At 34.0% G+C, this 17,440-nt stretch overlaps 1 protein-coding gene across 3 annotated transcripts in view; it reads right to left on the bottom strand.

The window, feature by feature from the left end:
- DDX4 (DEAD-box helicase 4) overlaps positions 1-17,440 on the bottom strand; it is a 69,421-nt gene that overhangs the window by 20,274 nt on the left and 31,707 nt on the right. The window contains exons 7-15 of one of the 3 annotated variants that reach the window (XM_029941331.1): positions 14,797-14,856; positions 9,455-9,556; positions 7,774-7,854; positions 6,645-6,707; positions 4,789-4,836; positions 4,636-4,683; positions 4,279-4,421; positions 3,452-3,604; positions 2,246-2,400 (exon numbers count right to left, since the gene is read on the bottom strand). In XM_029941331.1, coding sequence (XP_029797191.1) covers positions 2,246-2,400; positions 3,452-3,604; positions 4,279-4,421; positions 4,636-4,683; positions 4,789-4,836; positions 6,645-6,707; positions 7,774-7,854; positions 9,455-9,556; positions 14,797-14,856 — 853 coding nt within the window. The remainder of the gene's footprint in view (positions 1-2,245; positions 2,401-3,451; positions 3,605-4,278; positions 4,422-4,635; positions 4,684-4,788; positions 4,837-6,644; positions 6,708-7,773; positions 7,855-9,454; positions 9,557-14,796; positions 14,857-17,440) is intronic. The other 2 variants (XM_029941332.1, XM_029941333.1) reach the window with 2 other exon arrangements.

Below are 17,440 nucleotides of genomic sequence, written 5' to 3'. Positions count from 1 at the left end.
ACCATCTCTACTTAAAAAGCTGTTAAAAAAAAAACCCAAAACAAAAACAACACTAATATCCCATCAGATAAAGTAGTAAATAACAATGTGTAATTAACAAAGGAAAATTTATTAGGTATTCCAAAAGTAGTACAGCCTCTTAATCAAATAAATAAAAAACATAAAATATTTCCCCCTTTCTTCAAATAAAGATCAGTTTAACTCTTTGACAACTCGTAATCCCCAGAAACTATCACATACTATTTATCATTTTAAGCAACTATGTTTTAGGTAATTTGTTAGGCAGCAAATAAAACCAAAATTTGGCAAAGTGTATAGTGAATTCGCATTCTCATATACTGCTAACAGATCTATCGGTACAAGCTTGAAGTTCATACCCTTAAACATTAAACTTATAAAAACCTACTATGGAAAACTTAAAACATAAAAATAGAAAAGGTTTATTTAGCAAGCTGCTCATTATAATTTTATTTACAACAGTCCCAAACTAGAAACAATCTAACAAAATACAGAAATAAAATACAGTCTTAAAATGATTAAAAATTAGGCCTAATTATGAAATAAGCATCTTTTATGTTGTTATATTAAACAGATTATTAAGAACACCCTAAGTGCATCATTTAAACATGCATTAAAATCCACTAGAAAAAATACCACTAATATGTTTATTACATATCTATTTCTATTATCATCTGATTTATAAGCATGTTTCTTTAAAATTGTTTTTAATTTTTTTTTATGTTTTTTTAATTTATTTTTGAGAGACAGAGAGAAACAGCATGAGCAGGGAGGGTCAGAGAGAGAGGGAGACACAGAATCTGAAGCAGGCTCCAGGCTCTGAGCTAGCTGTCAGCACAGAGCCCGATGCAGGGCTGGAACCCATGAACCCTGAGATCATGACCTGAGCTGAGGCCGGATGCTTAACTGACTGAGCCACCTAGGTGTCCCTAAAATTTTTTTAATCTTTATTTTTGAGAGGGAAACAAAGCGTAAGTGGAAGAGGGGCAGCAAGAGAGGGAGACACGGAATTCGAAGCAGGCTCTGAACTGTTTGGCACAGAGCCCAACGCAGGACTCAAACTCACGAAATGCGAGATCCTAACCTGAGCCAAAGTTGGACACTTAACCGACTAAGCCACCCATGTGTCCCAATGAATTATTTGTTCTTGATGCCAAAGCACCAGTCTCTTTCCAATGAAAATACAGGGTCAGACTATTTATGTCCAAATGAACACACTGAAATTCAGAAAAATGCAGGTTATGCTCATTACCTTGAATTCGGTCACAAAAGCCAAAACAACTGTGTTCATCCATGGTAATGTGTAACAAATGAGTTACTACTCTTTAGGGAGCCTCCTTGAAGCAAAAACCTAACCTTTTTTTTCTTACCTTCCCTCATCACCTCCCAAAATGAAATATAATGAAACCAAAATAACATAACATAAAATAAAATAAAAAAATAAACTTGGGGGCACCTGGTGGCTCAGTGAGTTAAGTGTCTAGCTTCAGCCCAGGTCATGATCTCACGATTCGTGGGTTCAAGCCCTGCATGAAGCTCTGTAATAGCTCAGAACCTGAAGCCTGCTTCAGATTCTGTCTCCTTCTCTCTCTGCCACTCCCTGGCTCACACTCTGTCTCTGTCTCAAAAATAAATACATTAAAAAATTTTTTTAGTAAACTCATATTTCATAAAGAAAATTATATAAAAGTAAACTTCAATCAAGTAACTCTAGTTACATGACTGCACTGAGTTCTTCCCTAAATAAGTAAGAAAAATCTCTAAAGAAAAAGAAAACCTGGGGCGGCTGGGTGGCTCAGTTGGTTAAGCTGGCTTCAGCTCAGGTCATGATCTCATGGTTCGTGGGTTCGAGCCCCGTGTCGGGCTTTGTGCTGACAGCTAGCTCAGAACCTAGAGCCTGCTTCAGATTCTGTATCTCCCTCTCTCTCTGACCCTCCCCTGTTCATGCTCTCTTTCTCTCTCAAAAATAAATAAAAAACATAAAAAAAAAAAAAAAAAGAAAAGAAAACCTAATTTTCAATGGCATTCCAGGGTGCCTGGGGCACTCAGTCTGTTCTTGATTTCACCTCAGGCTGTGATCTCATGGTTGTGAGACCAAGCCCCACACTGGGCTCCGTACTACTGAGCATGGAACCTGCTTCAGATTCTCTCTCTCCCTTTCTTCCTTCCTGCCCTCAAAATATACAAACATTTTTTTAAAAATGAATGGCATTCCAGATGTACATACCCAAAAGAAAATTTTCGGGCCTCCAAATAGATCTGATTGATCAACTCTCGAGTTGGTGCTACAATAATACATTCTGGTTCCTGCAGATCTTTGAAACGACTGGCTGTTATTCCATCACGCATCATATGTGCCAAAACTGGCAAGAGAAAAGCTGCCTACAAGTTAAATTACATAATTTACAAATGTGTAATACATCACCCTTCTCCCTGTAGAAATAAATCTATTCCTTATTTCCTTACAGCCTCTAGATTCTTCCTTCATCTTGCTGGTAAATTTAAGATGAGAGAAGAAAACAGTTTCATTTCAGTGAGTTTTTAACACCTCAACCTTTAAGGTCATATTACACAATACAAAATGTTTTAAAGGTATTTTTTTCAGTTTTTTAAAAAGCATACCCATGGATTCTAAATAAATTAACATTAACTTATTTATAGAGGGGAATGTACTTATAACTTGAGGTAAATCACTGCATTTAGCAATTATTCTAAATTAGTCCTTTCAGAGTGGTGATAAAATTATCAATCAGAATTAATAACAAAAGTGTTAGAGCAATAATTGGGAAATCATTCTTTTGAATTACTCACCCTTACTGAAGTTAATAGGGCAAAAGAAATTTTTTGCTACAGTTTTTTCATTAAGCAAGACACTAAAATCTACCTCCAAAATAATGTTTAAGTATCAGTTGCTATATTATATTAACTTGTTGATTATCCCTTCCACTCTACTATGGAAGCTGATTAAGGTTAAAATAGCAGTAACCAAAACTACATAATTTAGAAAGGATAGTCTTTAAGACTCATCTCATGTAATTCTATTTAACAGACAGATTCCAGAGGTAAGTCCTAAGATGATCTCATCATTAGTTCTTTTAGATACCATAAACTGAGGGTTACTTTTATAAAGTCTGGTGCTTTGACCCTCTATCATTTTGTTTCAGATACTATCATGTTCCAGAAGGTGAACACTCTTAAAAAATGAATTAAACCTCTATGAACTACAACTCTATAATACTTCAAATTTCTTTCTTCAGAAGTACACAAACCCAGATAAAACCAGAATTCAGAAGCAAAAAAGGAAAATTTATAACAGTTCACTGAAATCATCAACCTACCATTCAACAAAAAAGATTCAAGCTACTTGAAAAACACAAGTTTAAAAACTATTAACAGTTTGATTATGGAAAATGTATGTTAGAAAAGGACTTACAGTCTTCCCAGACCCTGTCTGAGCACAAGCCATCAGATCTCGCCCTGCCAGTATAATAGGAATACTGTATTTTTGCACAGGAGTAAGCTTAGTATAACCAGCTTTAGCAATGTTGTTATTCAGTGTCTGACAGAGATGAGCTTCCTCAAAAGTCTAAAAAAAAAAAAAAAAAAAAAAAAAGGCAGGGAATGGGAGGATAGTGATTAATTTATCCCATTGAGTTAGTCTCATTTTTATTAATTTTATATACTAAACTTACTTTACCAATATGCCCCCACTCAAAAGTAATAAACAGAGTCTATATATTATTACTTCATAAAATTAAAGAGTAGTCCCTATAGACACAAGTTCTAAAAACATTTTTCTAGTCTCTTAAAACCTGTGAAATACAAATACTCTGATTAGTAATAATTAATAATAATTACTATAAATAATTATATATATAATATATATAAATTAAAAATAATAATAATTAATCAACAGGAAACTGTAGGCTCCCCTATTTCTTAGAAAATCACTCTCTTAAAACAGACTTTGTCACTTATTTAGGAAGCAGACATCTTGAATCTCTAGGAAAAATATCCTTTTTAGTAGATTTAAAAGAAGTTCTCATCCTCTTTTGGGAACATGGGGATGAAATTTAATACTCTTTCAACATAGTTATTAATTCTATGGTACATGATAGACATGGTTCTTAATTTCTAACCTAAGCCATTATATGCTAAAAATGAATTGTTTATACTCCTTAATATTTTTACATCATATATAATATGATAAGGCATATAAGTTTGCTACATAGTCAATACAGAAATAATTATTACACTGACCAGAATTGCTGGTGGTGCATCATGTCCAGATACTTCTACTAGAATAGTATCATATTTGTCAAAGTTTATGCCTGTCTGATAATGTGCAAAGATGGAGTCCTCATCCTCAGGTGGAGGAGGTGGTATGTAGGTTATCTTTGGTGCTTAAAATTCAAATAAAAGAAAGGGCTTACATTACAACAACCAGAAAAGAGAGCAAACAAAAACTGAAAATCAAGATTTAAATACTGTAGAACTTTTGAATGTTTACTATTAAATTTTTCACTTCAAATAAAAAGTTAACTCTGCTTTTAAATATTTTTCATTTTTATTAAAATGCAATAGATATTCATGGGAATCACACAAAAATTAATATACCTTGAGTGTCACCACTTTCTCCTCCTTCAGTTTCTGACTTCAAAGAATCTTTTAAAGGGAATCAAACAAAAAAAGAAATAAAATTTTTTTAATTGAAGAGTAAAAAAAACTTTGACTATAAAAATCAAATACCTTATCTGAAGTAAAACTCACTTTTTCCAGAGCCTGTTATTACTTCTTCATTAAAACCTTTGTAACCACCTAATTAAAGAAATCCATACTGACAATCAGTCAAGATAAAAGGCTGTGCATATCTTTATTTTCATTGCTTGTTTTCAACAAAAAAAATTCTAAAAATGGACAGACATCTTTAAAGTCCCTTCATACAAATAAGACAATCATGATAAAATCCTTAACAATTTTAAGTTTCCTTAATACTCAAAATGCTTATTTTATGCAGCTGATACTGTTATATATTATTATTTTTGATTAAGCTATTCTGTCCATTTAATTTCTATACTTCTCAGCAAAGGAATCTATTTTCTAAAATGAACTACAAGTTCATCGGTATTGGTGTATCCCCACTACTATTCCCAGGTTGTATGATTCAGTAGGACTCAGAATGTAGTCATACTCAGGATTACGATTTATTATAGTGAAAGGACAGAAAGCAACATCAGCAAAGGGGAAAGGTACATAGTGCAAAGTCCAGAGATAACCAGACACAAGCTCCCAAGAGTCCTCTCCTACTGGTGTCACACAGGATTCATTTAATTTCCCTAGCTACAAGTTGTGACATTTTGGAAATACTGCCTACCAGAGCAGCTCATTATAGTGACTCAGTACCCATGGTTTTTATTAGAGGCTGATAATGTAGCCACTTTCTGCCTGGCACATACCAGGCAGAAATTCCAGACTCTCAAAAGGAAAGCAGATATTAAAACTATATTGTTGTACAAACACTTCGGGCACAGCGATTTCCCAAATACTAGACAAAGAACAACCTTGTACGCAGGACATTCAGACCAGCAGTCAGGCCTGTTACATTCATTCTTTTCCATGGACTACCTTATGGTTTTAGACAACTAGTTATCTATTGTGCCAGTTTCAGGTATTTTAAGAAAAAGGAGTAAGGACTGTATTAGATTTAAAATCTAACAAGATACATTTTTACATGTAAGTTCTCTAATTTTATTGTCTTGACTGTCTTGAAATCCTTTTCCAAAGAAGATTCAAGTATTTGTAGATATGGTTTAACTAGCCATTAGTAACCTCTTTCTATAGTGAAGAATCTAAGAATCAAGAGGGTAAAATAGAGGCAGCTCATGGGAGTTGCTCTGAGACTACTAATGATCACTGAGGACACTTCAGAGAAATCAAACAAGCTTTATTATTTTCCTGGTCTAGAAAGCATTTTAACTTTTATGACATTTAAATGTTTATAACTCTGAAAAAATATATAGTCCAAATCATGTACTATAAACTTTATCTATCAAATCAAATCCAATAACTATCTCTTCAGACACAGTTTTCTCTAAGTTTTTTTTTTTAATTTATTTTGAGAAAGAGAGAAGCAGGGGGAGGGAGGAAGAGTGTGCTGTCAGTGCAGAGCCTAAAGCAGGGCTGAAACTCATGATCTGAGCTGAAACCAAAAGTCGAATGCTTAACTGACTGAGCCACCCAGGTGCCCCAAAAAACATACTGTTTAGATTTTATACATATAGACATATTTCAATCTTCAACATCTGCACAGTATCACATTTTATGGCTATATTTTTATTAAACCATTATTTATTGATGAATTCTGGTTGACTTTCAGTTTTTACTTACTATAAAATGAAGCTTCAGTGAACACACTTGTGCATACACTGAGCAAATACATCTATGGTATATAATTTCTATAATGGGACTGCTACACTGAGGAGTATTAAATAACTCTCCAAAACAGGCTGAGCAAAAGTATATTCCTCAAAGTGTATAAAAACACTAACAGTTTCCTTTAACTTCAAAAATTAAATTTGGATTACAAGAATGTTAACCACCTGTAGGCAAACCAAGTAAAAACTCACCTCGTCCACTTCCACTGCCACTTCTTCTTTGGTAAGTGTCACCATTACCTTTAAGGCATTGTTCTGCAGATTATTAAGCAAAACACATCTTTCTTCCTTGAGCACATAAACCACATAACTATTTCTACTCAAATACTGAGTATTGGTATTCCTGGTACTCAGTTCTGGTCCCTTTATCCATCTATCTCTTAATTCTACATTTAATTTACATCTTTTCCTGATGTGAACACCTTGTTTAAAGACTTCATTTTTTTTTTTTTTAAAGACAGAGTTTTGGGTTCACAGAAAAATTCAGAGAAAGGAACAAAGATTTCTCTGATACCTCCCTCCTGCCCTCAAATTTTACCAGACTTCCCCATTATCAACATTCCCCACCAGAGTAGTACATTTCTTACAACTGATGAACCTTCATTGACATGGCATAATCAAAGTTTATAGGAGGGCTCACGTTTGGTGTTATATATTCTACGGGTTTGGACAAATATAAAATGACATGTACCCCCCATTAATGTATCATATAAAGTATTTCCACTGTTCTAAAAATTCTTCATAGTATTCTTCCCTGCTCCCCAACCCCTGGCAACCACTAATCTTTTTACCCTTCTTCAAAGTTGTTCCTTTTCCAGAATGTCATAAGGTTGGAAATTACTTAGTAGCCTTTTCAGATTGGCTTCTTTCACTTAGCAAAATGCTTTTAGGGTTTCCACATGTCTTTTCATAGTTTGATAGCTCATTTCCTTTTAGTACTAAATAATATTTTCTATTGTTTGGATGCACCAGTGTATCCATATTTGCACATTTTTATAAACAATTGTATTGTACTTTTTTGTTTTCTCCTCAAATCATCTAAATCAGAGTTCTTTCTTTGAAACCACTGCAAACTTCATTTTCCTTCCTCTAATTCAAACTATATTTATACCTCAAATTCAATGGTAAGAGAGAAGAAATAATTCACAGTGCACAAATTTTATAAGAAAGGCAAGGCTGACCATGTATAAAAAGCAGATCTAAAAAGCATAGAAAATTATGAGCTAACCTAGTATACTTAAACACATCTACTAGTTTACTAATTATAGAGCTAAAAACATGTATGAATGTTTAATATTCAGTAAGAAAATCTATTTCTCACCTGCACCACCTAAAGTTGGTCTTCTAGAACCAAAAAGGCCACCAGTGCGCTGTGTTCCCTCACCGTGTTCATATTCACTATCTGTATTTGTACATAATGAGATGTTACTTTTAAGATGTTTTAAAATGATAAAGAGAAAAAAGAAAATCAAGTGATAGTGCCAGAAGTTAAATATGTTAAAGGCAAAATAGTTTAAATTTTAAAGGAATCACAATGAATATTTTTCTAAGAATCACACAAAGAATTTCTCCATAAACTATTTCCTTCAAATGCAAATTACTTCCTCAAAATTTTTCTTTTATTAAAATTATTTTATAAAAAAAGTTAGGGCCAATATTATGTTAAAATATCTTATAAGCAGAAGTTAAATAACCTCCAAAAAGTAACCCTGCTACTGCCCCAGAAACTTCACATTGCATAATCTTCTTGCTTATTCTACAGAACAGTACGCCCTTGCTCCCACTGTTGCCAAATCAAACCTTACAAGTCCTGAACAACAACCTCTAGATCTTTACACTTTTTTAAAAGTGACAATACCATACACATCTATTAAATCATTATTACATGGGGTGCCTGGGTGGCTCAGTTGGTTAAGCGTCCAACTTCAGCTCAGGTCATAATCTCATGGTTCGTGGGTTTGAGCCTCACATTGGGCTCTGTGCTGACAGCTAGCTCAGAGCCTGGAGCCTGCTTTGGATTCTGTATCTCCCTCTCTCTCTGACCCTCCCCTGCTTGCACTGCCTCTGTCTCTCAAAAATAAATAAAAGACATTTATAAAAAATTTTTTAAATAAATAAAAATCATTATTACAGATTTAGTTTTAAGTTCCATAACTACACATCTTTCCTTCTCCATTGAGAGACACAGGTAATCCAAGAGTGACTTCCAAAGTCATTACCTCAGCTCCAAGAAAGGATGGCTAGAGTAAGTTGTTAGAAAGCCAAACAGGTAAAAGAAGGTATAAAGGAGGATAGAGTATTAGAGAAGGCTACTGATTCCTAAGGTTGGCCTTTATGATCAAGGCTCTAAAACAATATTAGGCACCTTGGTGGCTCAGCTGTCTGAGCACCCAATTCTTGGTTTGGGCTCACGTCATGATCTCACAGTTTGCGAGTCTGAACCCTGCATTGGGCTCCGTGCAGACAGCACAGAATCTCTTGGGATTCTCTATTGCTGCCCCTTCCCTGCTCTCTCCCACTCTCAAAATAAACTCTTTAAAAAAAAAAGTATTTTTAAAAATTTTTATTTCTGAGAGACAGAGTGCCAGTGGGGCAGGGGCAGAGAGAGAGAGAGAGGGAGAGAGAATCCATAGCAGGCTCCAGGCTCTGAGCTGTTAGCACAGAGTCTGATGCGGGGCTTGAACTCACAAACTGCGAGATCATGACCTGAGTCAAAGTCAGATGCTTAACCGACTGAGCCACCCAGGCACCCCCCCACCCAAAAAAAAGTACTTAAGATTCAAGAGCTGGGTCACACAAACTTGTAGAAAGATTCATCTATTCCAACAGGTATGCAATTAGGTATGTGTCTAAAAATGTTATATACAATGTAGGCAATTATATACCAGAAACTGTGCAAGCTCATCTCATATAATCCTCTCAACAAACTTATCTGATAGATTTTATTTTTTACTATTTCCTTCTGAAAGGATAAAGCACACCATTTGCAATTCGCTACTAACTTGAACTTCCTAGACCAAATCCTCCACGGCAACCTCGGAAACTACCTCTTCCACCTCTTCTAGATGTCCATGAAGCTTCTGAATCATTTCCATCTTGATAGCCTATAATATTAAAACATAAACCCAAGAACAACACAAAATAACAACAAAGAAATCTTGGAGAAATAATGGCCAAATTTATTTTAAGCCTTGCATAGTTCAATAACTTTAAATATTTTAAGACATTAATAGTTAATAAAAAGAAATGCCATATTTGACCTATAAATGTTCAACTTTACAACCATAAATAGATATAGGCACAATTTTTTAAAAACCCACTGCTTCCTTTGAGAATCAAAACGAAAAATGACTAGAGGTAGCTGGCTGGCTCAGTCAGTAGGATATGCCACTCTCTGTACAAGGTCCTGAGTTCGAACTGCACATTGAGGGGCAGAGTTTACTTGAAAAAAATACTAACTAAAAGAAAAAAATGACACTAGCAAAACACTAAATATTACCACAACTGTATCATTAGCAAAATTTCTACAATGCACAGGATTAGATAAATCTAGGCTTCTATTTGCTCCTTACAGAAAATAGTAAAACATCTTATGCAAAGCAAAGACATACATACATAAAGCCTGATTTCCTGCTATAAATATTTTTAATTCAACTGAATAACAAAACTCAGTTTAAATAGTTCAAGTAACATATGACCCCACCTAAGGCAGAATAAGGTCAAAGCCAAAACGTCAACTGGGCAGAAAATAAAGAAACCGAGATTCAGTTTATGAACTTGCCACTATTTATAAAGAACATTATCAATAAAGGTAAAAATTATATCTGTATTTCTTGATACTGAATTATATGTGTTTTTAAAGCCTTTATAAAATAGGTCAGACTTGATTCAAGGTAGATTCATGGTTATACATCTACAACCTAAAACTTAGATTCCTCAATCTAGCAACAATTTCTTGATCAATACAGTCTCCACCTTTGCTAAATTACTTATTTGTACTTCTTTATATACATTGTTAGAGTTTTTCTCTCTTCATGAAACAGTTAATTTTTTTGATCCACTTCTTTTTAAGGTATGTTACTTCGGTGTGAGTACATGAATAACAAAATACAATGAAATGAAAACTTATAGACCTACTAGCCAGTTTAAAACTAAAAATGTTCGGGGCACCTGGGTGGCTCAGTTAAGCGTCCGACTTCGGCTCAGGTCATGATCTCACAGTTCATGGGTTTGAGCCCCACATTGGGCTCTGTGCTGACAGCTCAGAGCCTGGAGCCTGCTTCAGATTCTGTGTCCCTCTTTCACTCTGCCCCTCCCCCGCTCACGCTCTTGTCTCTCAAAAATAAACATTTAAAAAAAAATTTTTTTTAACTAAAAATGTTCACAGAGCCTCAGGGTAGCTCAGCTGCTTAAGCATCCAACTTCTGCTCAGGTCATGGTCTCAAAGTTTGTGGGTTCAAGACCCAAGTTGGATTCTGCATTGACAGAGTGGAGCATGCTTCAGATCTTCTGTCCTCTTTCTTTCTCTGTCCCTCCCCAGCCTATGTTTGCTCTCAAAAATAAATAAGCATTTAAAAAAAAGACCCTAAAAACCTAAAAATGTTCCCAACACCTATGGAGCCCATGTGTAGTCTTTTACCCTATGTTACTCCCTTCCTCAACCAGTATCCTGAATTGTTTTTCATTTTCTTGCCTTTAATTTTACCAACTATGTGCATTTCTTTATGCAACATATTGTTCAGTTTTGTGTTTGAGCTTTATATAATGAAACAGTATAGAATATATTTTTCGTCTTGCTTCTTTTAGTCAACATTTTGCTGTTGCATACTTCATTCACTTTTAGTGCTGAATAACACTCCATTTTATCTGTTTCATTCATGTCTCTTTTTAACTTCCTTCTACTGAATTTTCTTTTTTACTTAAATTGAACACATTTCCTACTCAACACATTGAAGACTACCAACATTCTTCAAAAAGTCAGCTGCTTTATTATTTTTAATGTTTTTAATTTATTTTTGAGAGAGACACAGAGTATGAACGGGGGAGAGTCAGAGAGAGGGAGACACCGAATCAGAAGCAGGCTCTGAGCTGCCAGCACAGAGCATGACACGGGGCTCAAACCCACGAACTGTGAGATCATGACCTGAGCTGAAGTCAGCTGCTTAACAGATTAAGCCACCGAGGTACCCCACAGTCAGCTGCTTTAGCTGTATCCCTTAAGTTTTAATGTTTTTACTGTCCATTCAGATTCCATACGAATCTTCAGAAATTCAATTTCCAAACCACAATGGTTAGGTTTTTCGTTATAGATTTCTATTTTCAGAATACTTTAATAAGACGACATAGCATATGATAAAGTGTACAGCATCTCTTGAGACTTCCTTTTGGCCTTAACGGATGGTAAAATTACATCTTTTTCTAGATGCTGTAAAAGAATGTGTAAAAGAATATGTAAAAGAATGAGGTGCCTTAAGCCTGAAGCCTACTTCAGATTCTGTCTTCCTCTCTCTGTCCCTCCTCTGCTTGTGCTCTCTCACCCTCTCAAAAGTAAACATCAAAAACAAATTTTTAATAAAAAAATTTTTAATAAAAAAGAAATAATTTAAATTATTTTCTACTTGCTAAAAAGTCCTACCCTTCTATTGGATTTCCTTCTAGATGCTGTTATACATTATGTACTTCTTCCTATCATCCTTCAATTTTACCATTTTTAAGAAATCCTGAAATTAGTTTCAATCCATTCTCTTTCCTACTGAGATGACAAAGAACTAAATTCTTTTCATTTGCTAGTATCTTAGTTCTTTCTTGTTTCTAAAACCCCTAATAACCATTATTACTATCTTCTACAATCAATACTTATTTAAGTTTATCAAGATGCCTTAGCATTTTTAAAATGTGTATTTATTTAGTTTTGCTCATCATTGCTTCCTACTTCTTGTTGCATTCAGTTTCCACCTACTAACTTTTATGATTTAGTACTTTCCTCAGTGGTCTGATGGTGTTAAGCACTGTTTTATCTCAATAGTATTATTTCTAATACCTAAATTTTCTGGATATATCAGTTTGGATTCACAAGTATTCTTCCCAGAATTCTAAATTCTACTCTATTCTGATGTCTACCTTTATTGGAAAAAAAATACAAAAGTTCTGTTATCAAGCTATTGCTCTTTTACAGGTGGATTAATCTGTTTTCTCTGATAGGTCTAAATATTTTTATCTTCATACTTTTGCAATTTCAATACACACAATAATCACAATTATGTCATTTTTTAATATATGAAATACACATGTATAAAATGTTCCTGTTAATTCCAAGTGGTAGTATTCCAAGTGTTTATAATAGAATATTCTGTGCTTTTCTGAGTTATTTAAATATTTCAAAATTTACCACTTTAAAAGTCACTTTTCATAAAATAACATTAATATATTTTTGAATATATCCATGCATCCATGAGGTGCATTCTGCATTCCATAAGAGACAGCCAACAAACTCTTGCAGCTCTTAACGATGTCTGGTAACAATCTTCAAAAAGGAATAAGCTTATAAATAATTTAAACTTTGGATAAAACAAATATAAACACCTTTCTTCATTTAAAAAAGTACTTACCATAAATTTAGAGAGGTCACTCAAGCTTCAATATATAAATTCTATTTCTATATACTAGCAAACAAAGTGAAAAATTTTAAATGATATGGATCACTGACATCAACAAAAATGGCAAAATAAGAAACTGCAAATTCTGCTAATCCAAAAAAGAAAAAAATGGACAAAAGTTGTCAGAATACACATTTTTCCCCAAAATTAAAGTTAATCAGACTTGCAGTAACCCAGAGAATATTTTAAGTTATTCTCAGTAAGAAAGGTGAACTCTGTGGCATATTTCAACTTACTTCAATCCCATCTCCTGGTAATTCCACTTCTAGACATATATTCCACAGATGGAAAAACAAGGACTCAAACAGATAAACATATATGAATGTTCACAGGAACGTAAGAGGATATTATATAAACAATGGATAATTATGCAGCCATAAAAAGAAATGTTCTCTGTTGTGATACAGGCTACAACATGAACAAACAATGAAAACATTATGCTAAGCAAATTAGGCCAGACATAAAAGGGCAAATGTTGTAGGACAGTTATCAGGAAACGCCAATCAAAACCATAATGAAATACCATTTTACACCCACAAGGATCACTACTACCAAAAAAAGACACATAATAACAAAGATTGGTAAGATACAGAGAAGTTGGGACACTCCTACATTGTTGAAAGGAATGTAAATTGATGCAGCTGCTGTAGAAAACAATTTTGCAGTTTCACTCCAACGTATATAAAACCCCGAACAGCCAAAGTAATATTGAAGATGAAAACCAAAATGGGAGGCATCACAATCCCAGACTTTTGCCTCTACTACAAAGCTGTCATCAAGACAGTATGGTATTGGCACAAAAACAGACACATAGACCCATAAAATAGGATAGAGAGCCCAGAACTAGACCCACAAGTATATGGCCAATTAATCTTTGACAAAACAGGAAAGAGTATCCAATGGAAAAAAGACAGCCTCTTTCGCAGGTGGTGCTGGGAGAACTGGACAGCAACAGGCAGAAGGATGAAACTAGACCACCTTCTTACACCATTCACAAAAATAAACTCAAAATGGATAAAGGACCTGAATGTGAGGACACCTAGAGGAGAAAGCAGGAAATAACCTCCTTGACCTCAATCGCAGCAACTTCCTACTCAACACGTCCCCAAAGGCAAGGGAATCGAGAACAAAAATGAACTATTGGGACCTCATCAAGATAAAAAGCTTCCGCGCTCCAAAGGAAACAATCAATGACTATTTAATTGGCAAGGGAAAATGATGTTCCCAAGTTACAGTAAAAACACTAATGTATCTGATTGTTATATAGTTCCTAAGAATAAACTCTTTTAATATAAGGAGATTTAAAATTTTTAACCATTTTGTAAGTTCACTATGTGTTGTGAGTTTTATTTTTGCTCTTTCAAGATGTCTACCCATAAATGATTATCAAGAATTAAGCATGGTAATGTGTATACCATCTCACCTCAACTTTCTAAGAGGCAGGATTAGCAGAGTATGATAGAGCACTACCAGACATGAACAAAAAGTAATCTACAATTTCTTTCCTCTCCCACATCTCCAAATAATCCATTCAAAGACAAAGACATCCCAGTTCATATATATTGTGAATGACTAGAACTCACAGTCCCTATTCTGTATTTCATAGCACATCCTGGAGACCTTCAGAGAAAGAAAGTCAATGACATTAGAAAGTTTAAGTACAAACTGTTCCAAATTATGGTCCTTACCGCCTCTCTTGGAAAACCCTCTGGTCCGTGTTTGATTATCTTCACAGTCATTATGAGATTCTTGAATAAAAATTTAACATGTGAATAACATCTAAATAACTTTAAAGGTGAAATATCTAGATAGCATTATCACAGGATAAATTAGTGAAAAAAATATTTTCTTAAATTAAAATAACATTTTAATTCTTGAAATAATTTTAGCAACAGAAATACAAAGATATTATTCAGTCAACTCTCTATACAAATCATTTAATATATATAAACGTTAAATGTTAAGCATATAATTGAGAACTCACTATTTGCCAAGTGCCATACACAGGCCAAAAAAAGGAGTTTCAAAATTTCAGTATGAGTAATGGTTAACTTAATAGGTTAGGTATCTCTGAGTCAATTGATTGTTAAATGTATACCACAGGCCACTAGAAATACATGACTATTTTTTTTAACAATGCCATCCATCATTTGTCTTTCTTAATACACCTCAGACATTCGAGGGTTTTTTTTTTTTTTTTTAGTATGCCAACTTTTCCTCAATCATCCTAATGAAAGAATTTGGGGATACCCTGTCGTTTTTGTTTTTAATGGCATTATCAAATAACATTACCACAGTTTCTAAACAGACAATAACTACACTGAAGGCTGCCGAAGAATAAGCTAGAAAGTTCTTAAAAGGAAATTCCTAGAACCCACCCCCAGAGATTTTATTTTGAAAGTATAGGTGAGAAGAACAAATGATCAATTAATTTTCCAAAATTTAAAAACACATTACTAATGACTTTTAGTAATAACTTTACTAAAATCTTTCTAGAAAATTCCAACAAAGCCACATTTGAGATACAAAAATGGTTTCAAGAAATCTTTATACATGTCATTAAATGTTTAAAATCTGAGAACTTTAAGTCACAGTAATGCCATCAAGCAGCTAGACAGCTTAGAACCTATCAGTTAAGTGTCTTGCAAAAGTACTAATCTATTTAACAATTAATATTGTTTAATAAATGACCCAAAGCTCTTGTGGCAGGCTCCTACTTGAAGTGAAGTCAACAACTAACAAATATTCCTAAAGAGCCATCTAACATCCAGACAACTTTCTGAAAAGTAGGATTTAATATTACAAGAGAGCCTAACAGGAAGGAAGGAATTTTGGAAAGGTTAGCAGGCCCTGGAATAATGATGACAGCTAACACTTATTGCCTTACATTAAAAAATAACAAAAACAAAAACCACCTGTGAATTTGAGAAGTGATAAGGAGAAAGAAATCTCACATTATTTTGTCAAAGTATTCCCCTAAAACAAACCTATATTTTTACCACACTGGGAATTAAAATAAGCTAATGACATTAGGAGAAGTTGGGTGAAGGGCACAAATATATTACCAGAGGGGGTGATGGAAACACACTGTACCCTTTATCTAACTTGTTATAAGTCTCATATTATTTCAAAATAAAAAGTTATTTTAAAAAATTTCTGTAGAGTCAGAAAATAAAACCAAGGGCAAAAAAAAAAAAAAAGACGTTATCCCAACATCAGCTAAAACCATATTATATTATTAATTACATAAAAATTATTGACTATATAAAAAAATATGTAACATACACAAAATATAAAACACATTAAACACATAAACATAAATAACACATACTACATTGATTATATAAAATATATCAAATATATAAATATTATTAGTATGCAAATATACCAAATATATACTATTTTTATAAAAATATGTAATACATAAAATTATTAAAAAGTATTAGTACTAACATAGAATTCAGTATGGTCTAGCACTGTTCTAAATGAATAATATGTACTTTTTAAATCTTCACAAAAACCTTATGAAATGGGCATTATCCTCTTTTATCAGTAGAAAGAATGAAATACAGAGAAGTATGTTTTGTCAAGATAACACAACTGAGAGGAAGAAAGTCTAGGGTATCCAAATCCAAAATCAAAGTTCCTTATCACCACATTATACCAGCTGGAGGAAACAAGACTGCATGGAAAATAACCACAATGCTATTAATTTATGTACAGAATAAAAGCTTCTATCATGATATTAAAATCTGTTCCTGGGCTTGCCAACAACTGTAAGAACCAAAGAAATCAATCCACATATATAGGGCAGAAGACATGAACAGACACTTCTCTAAAGAGGACATCCAGATGGCCAAGAGACACAAGAAATGATGCTTAATGTCACTCATCATCAGGGAAATACAAATCAAAACGAACTGAGATACCACCTCACACCGGTCAGAGTGCCTAAGATGAACAAATCAGGAAACTACAGATGCTGGCGAGGATTTGGAGAAACAGGCCCCCTCCTACACTGTTGGTGGGACTGTAAACTGGTGCAGCTGCTTTGGAACACAGTGTGGAGGTTCCTCAGAAAATTCACAATAGAACTCCCCTATGATCCAGCAATAGCACTGGTAGGGACTTACCCAAGGGATACAGGAGTGCTGATGCATAAAAGCACATGTACCCCAACGTTCATAGCAGCACTTTCAACAATAGCCAAATCATGGAAACAGCCTCACTGTCCATCAACTGACGAATAAATCAAGATGATTTATACACACACACACACACACACACACACACACACACAATGGAATACTACATGGCAATAAATGAAATCTG

Source organism: Suricata suricatta, chromosome 6, assembly GCF_006229205.1.
Source record: "Suricata suricatta isolate VVHF042 chromosome 6, meerkat_22Aug2017_6uvM2_HiC, whole genome shotgun sequence".
NCBI lineage: Eukaryota > Metazoa > Chordata > Mammalia > Carnivora > Herpestidae > Suricata > Suricata suricatta.
This window is presented reverse-complemented; position numbering and strand designations above follow the sequence as displayed.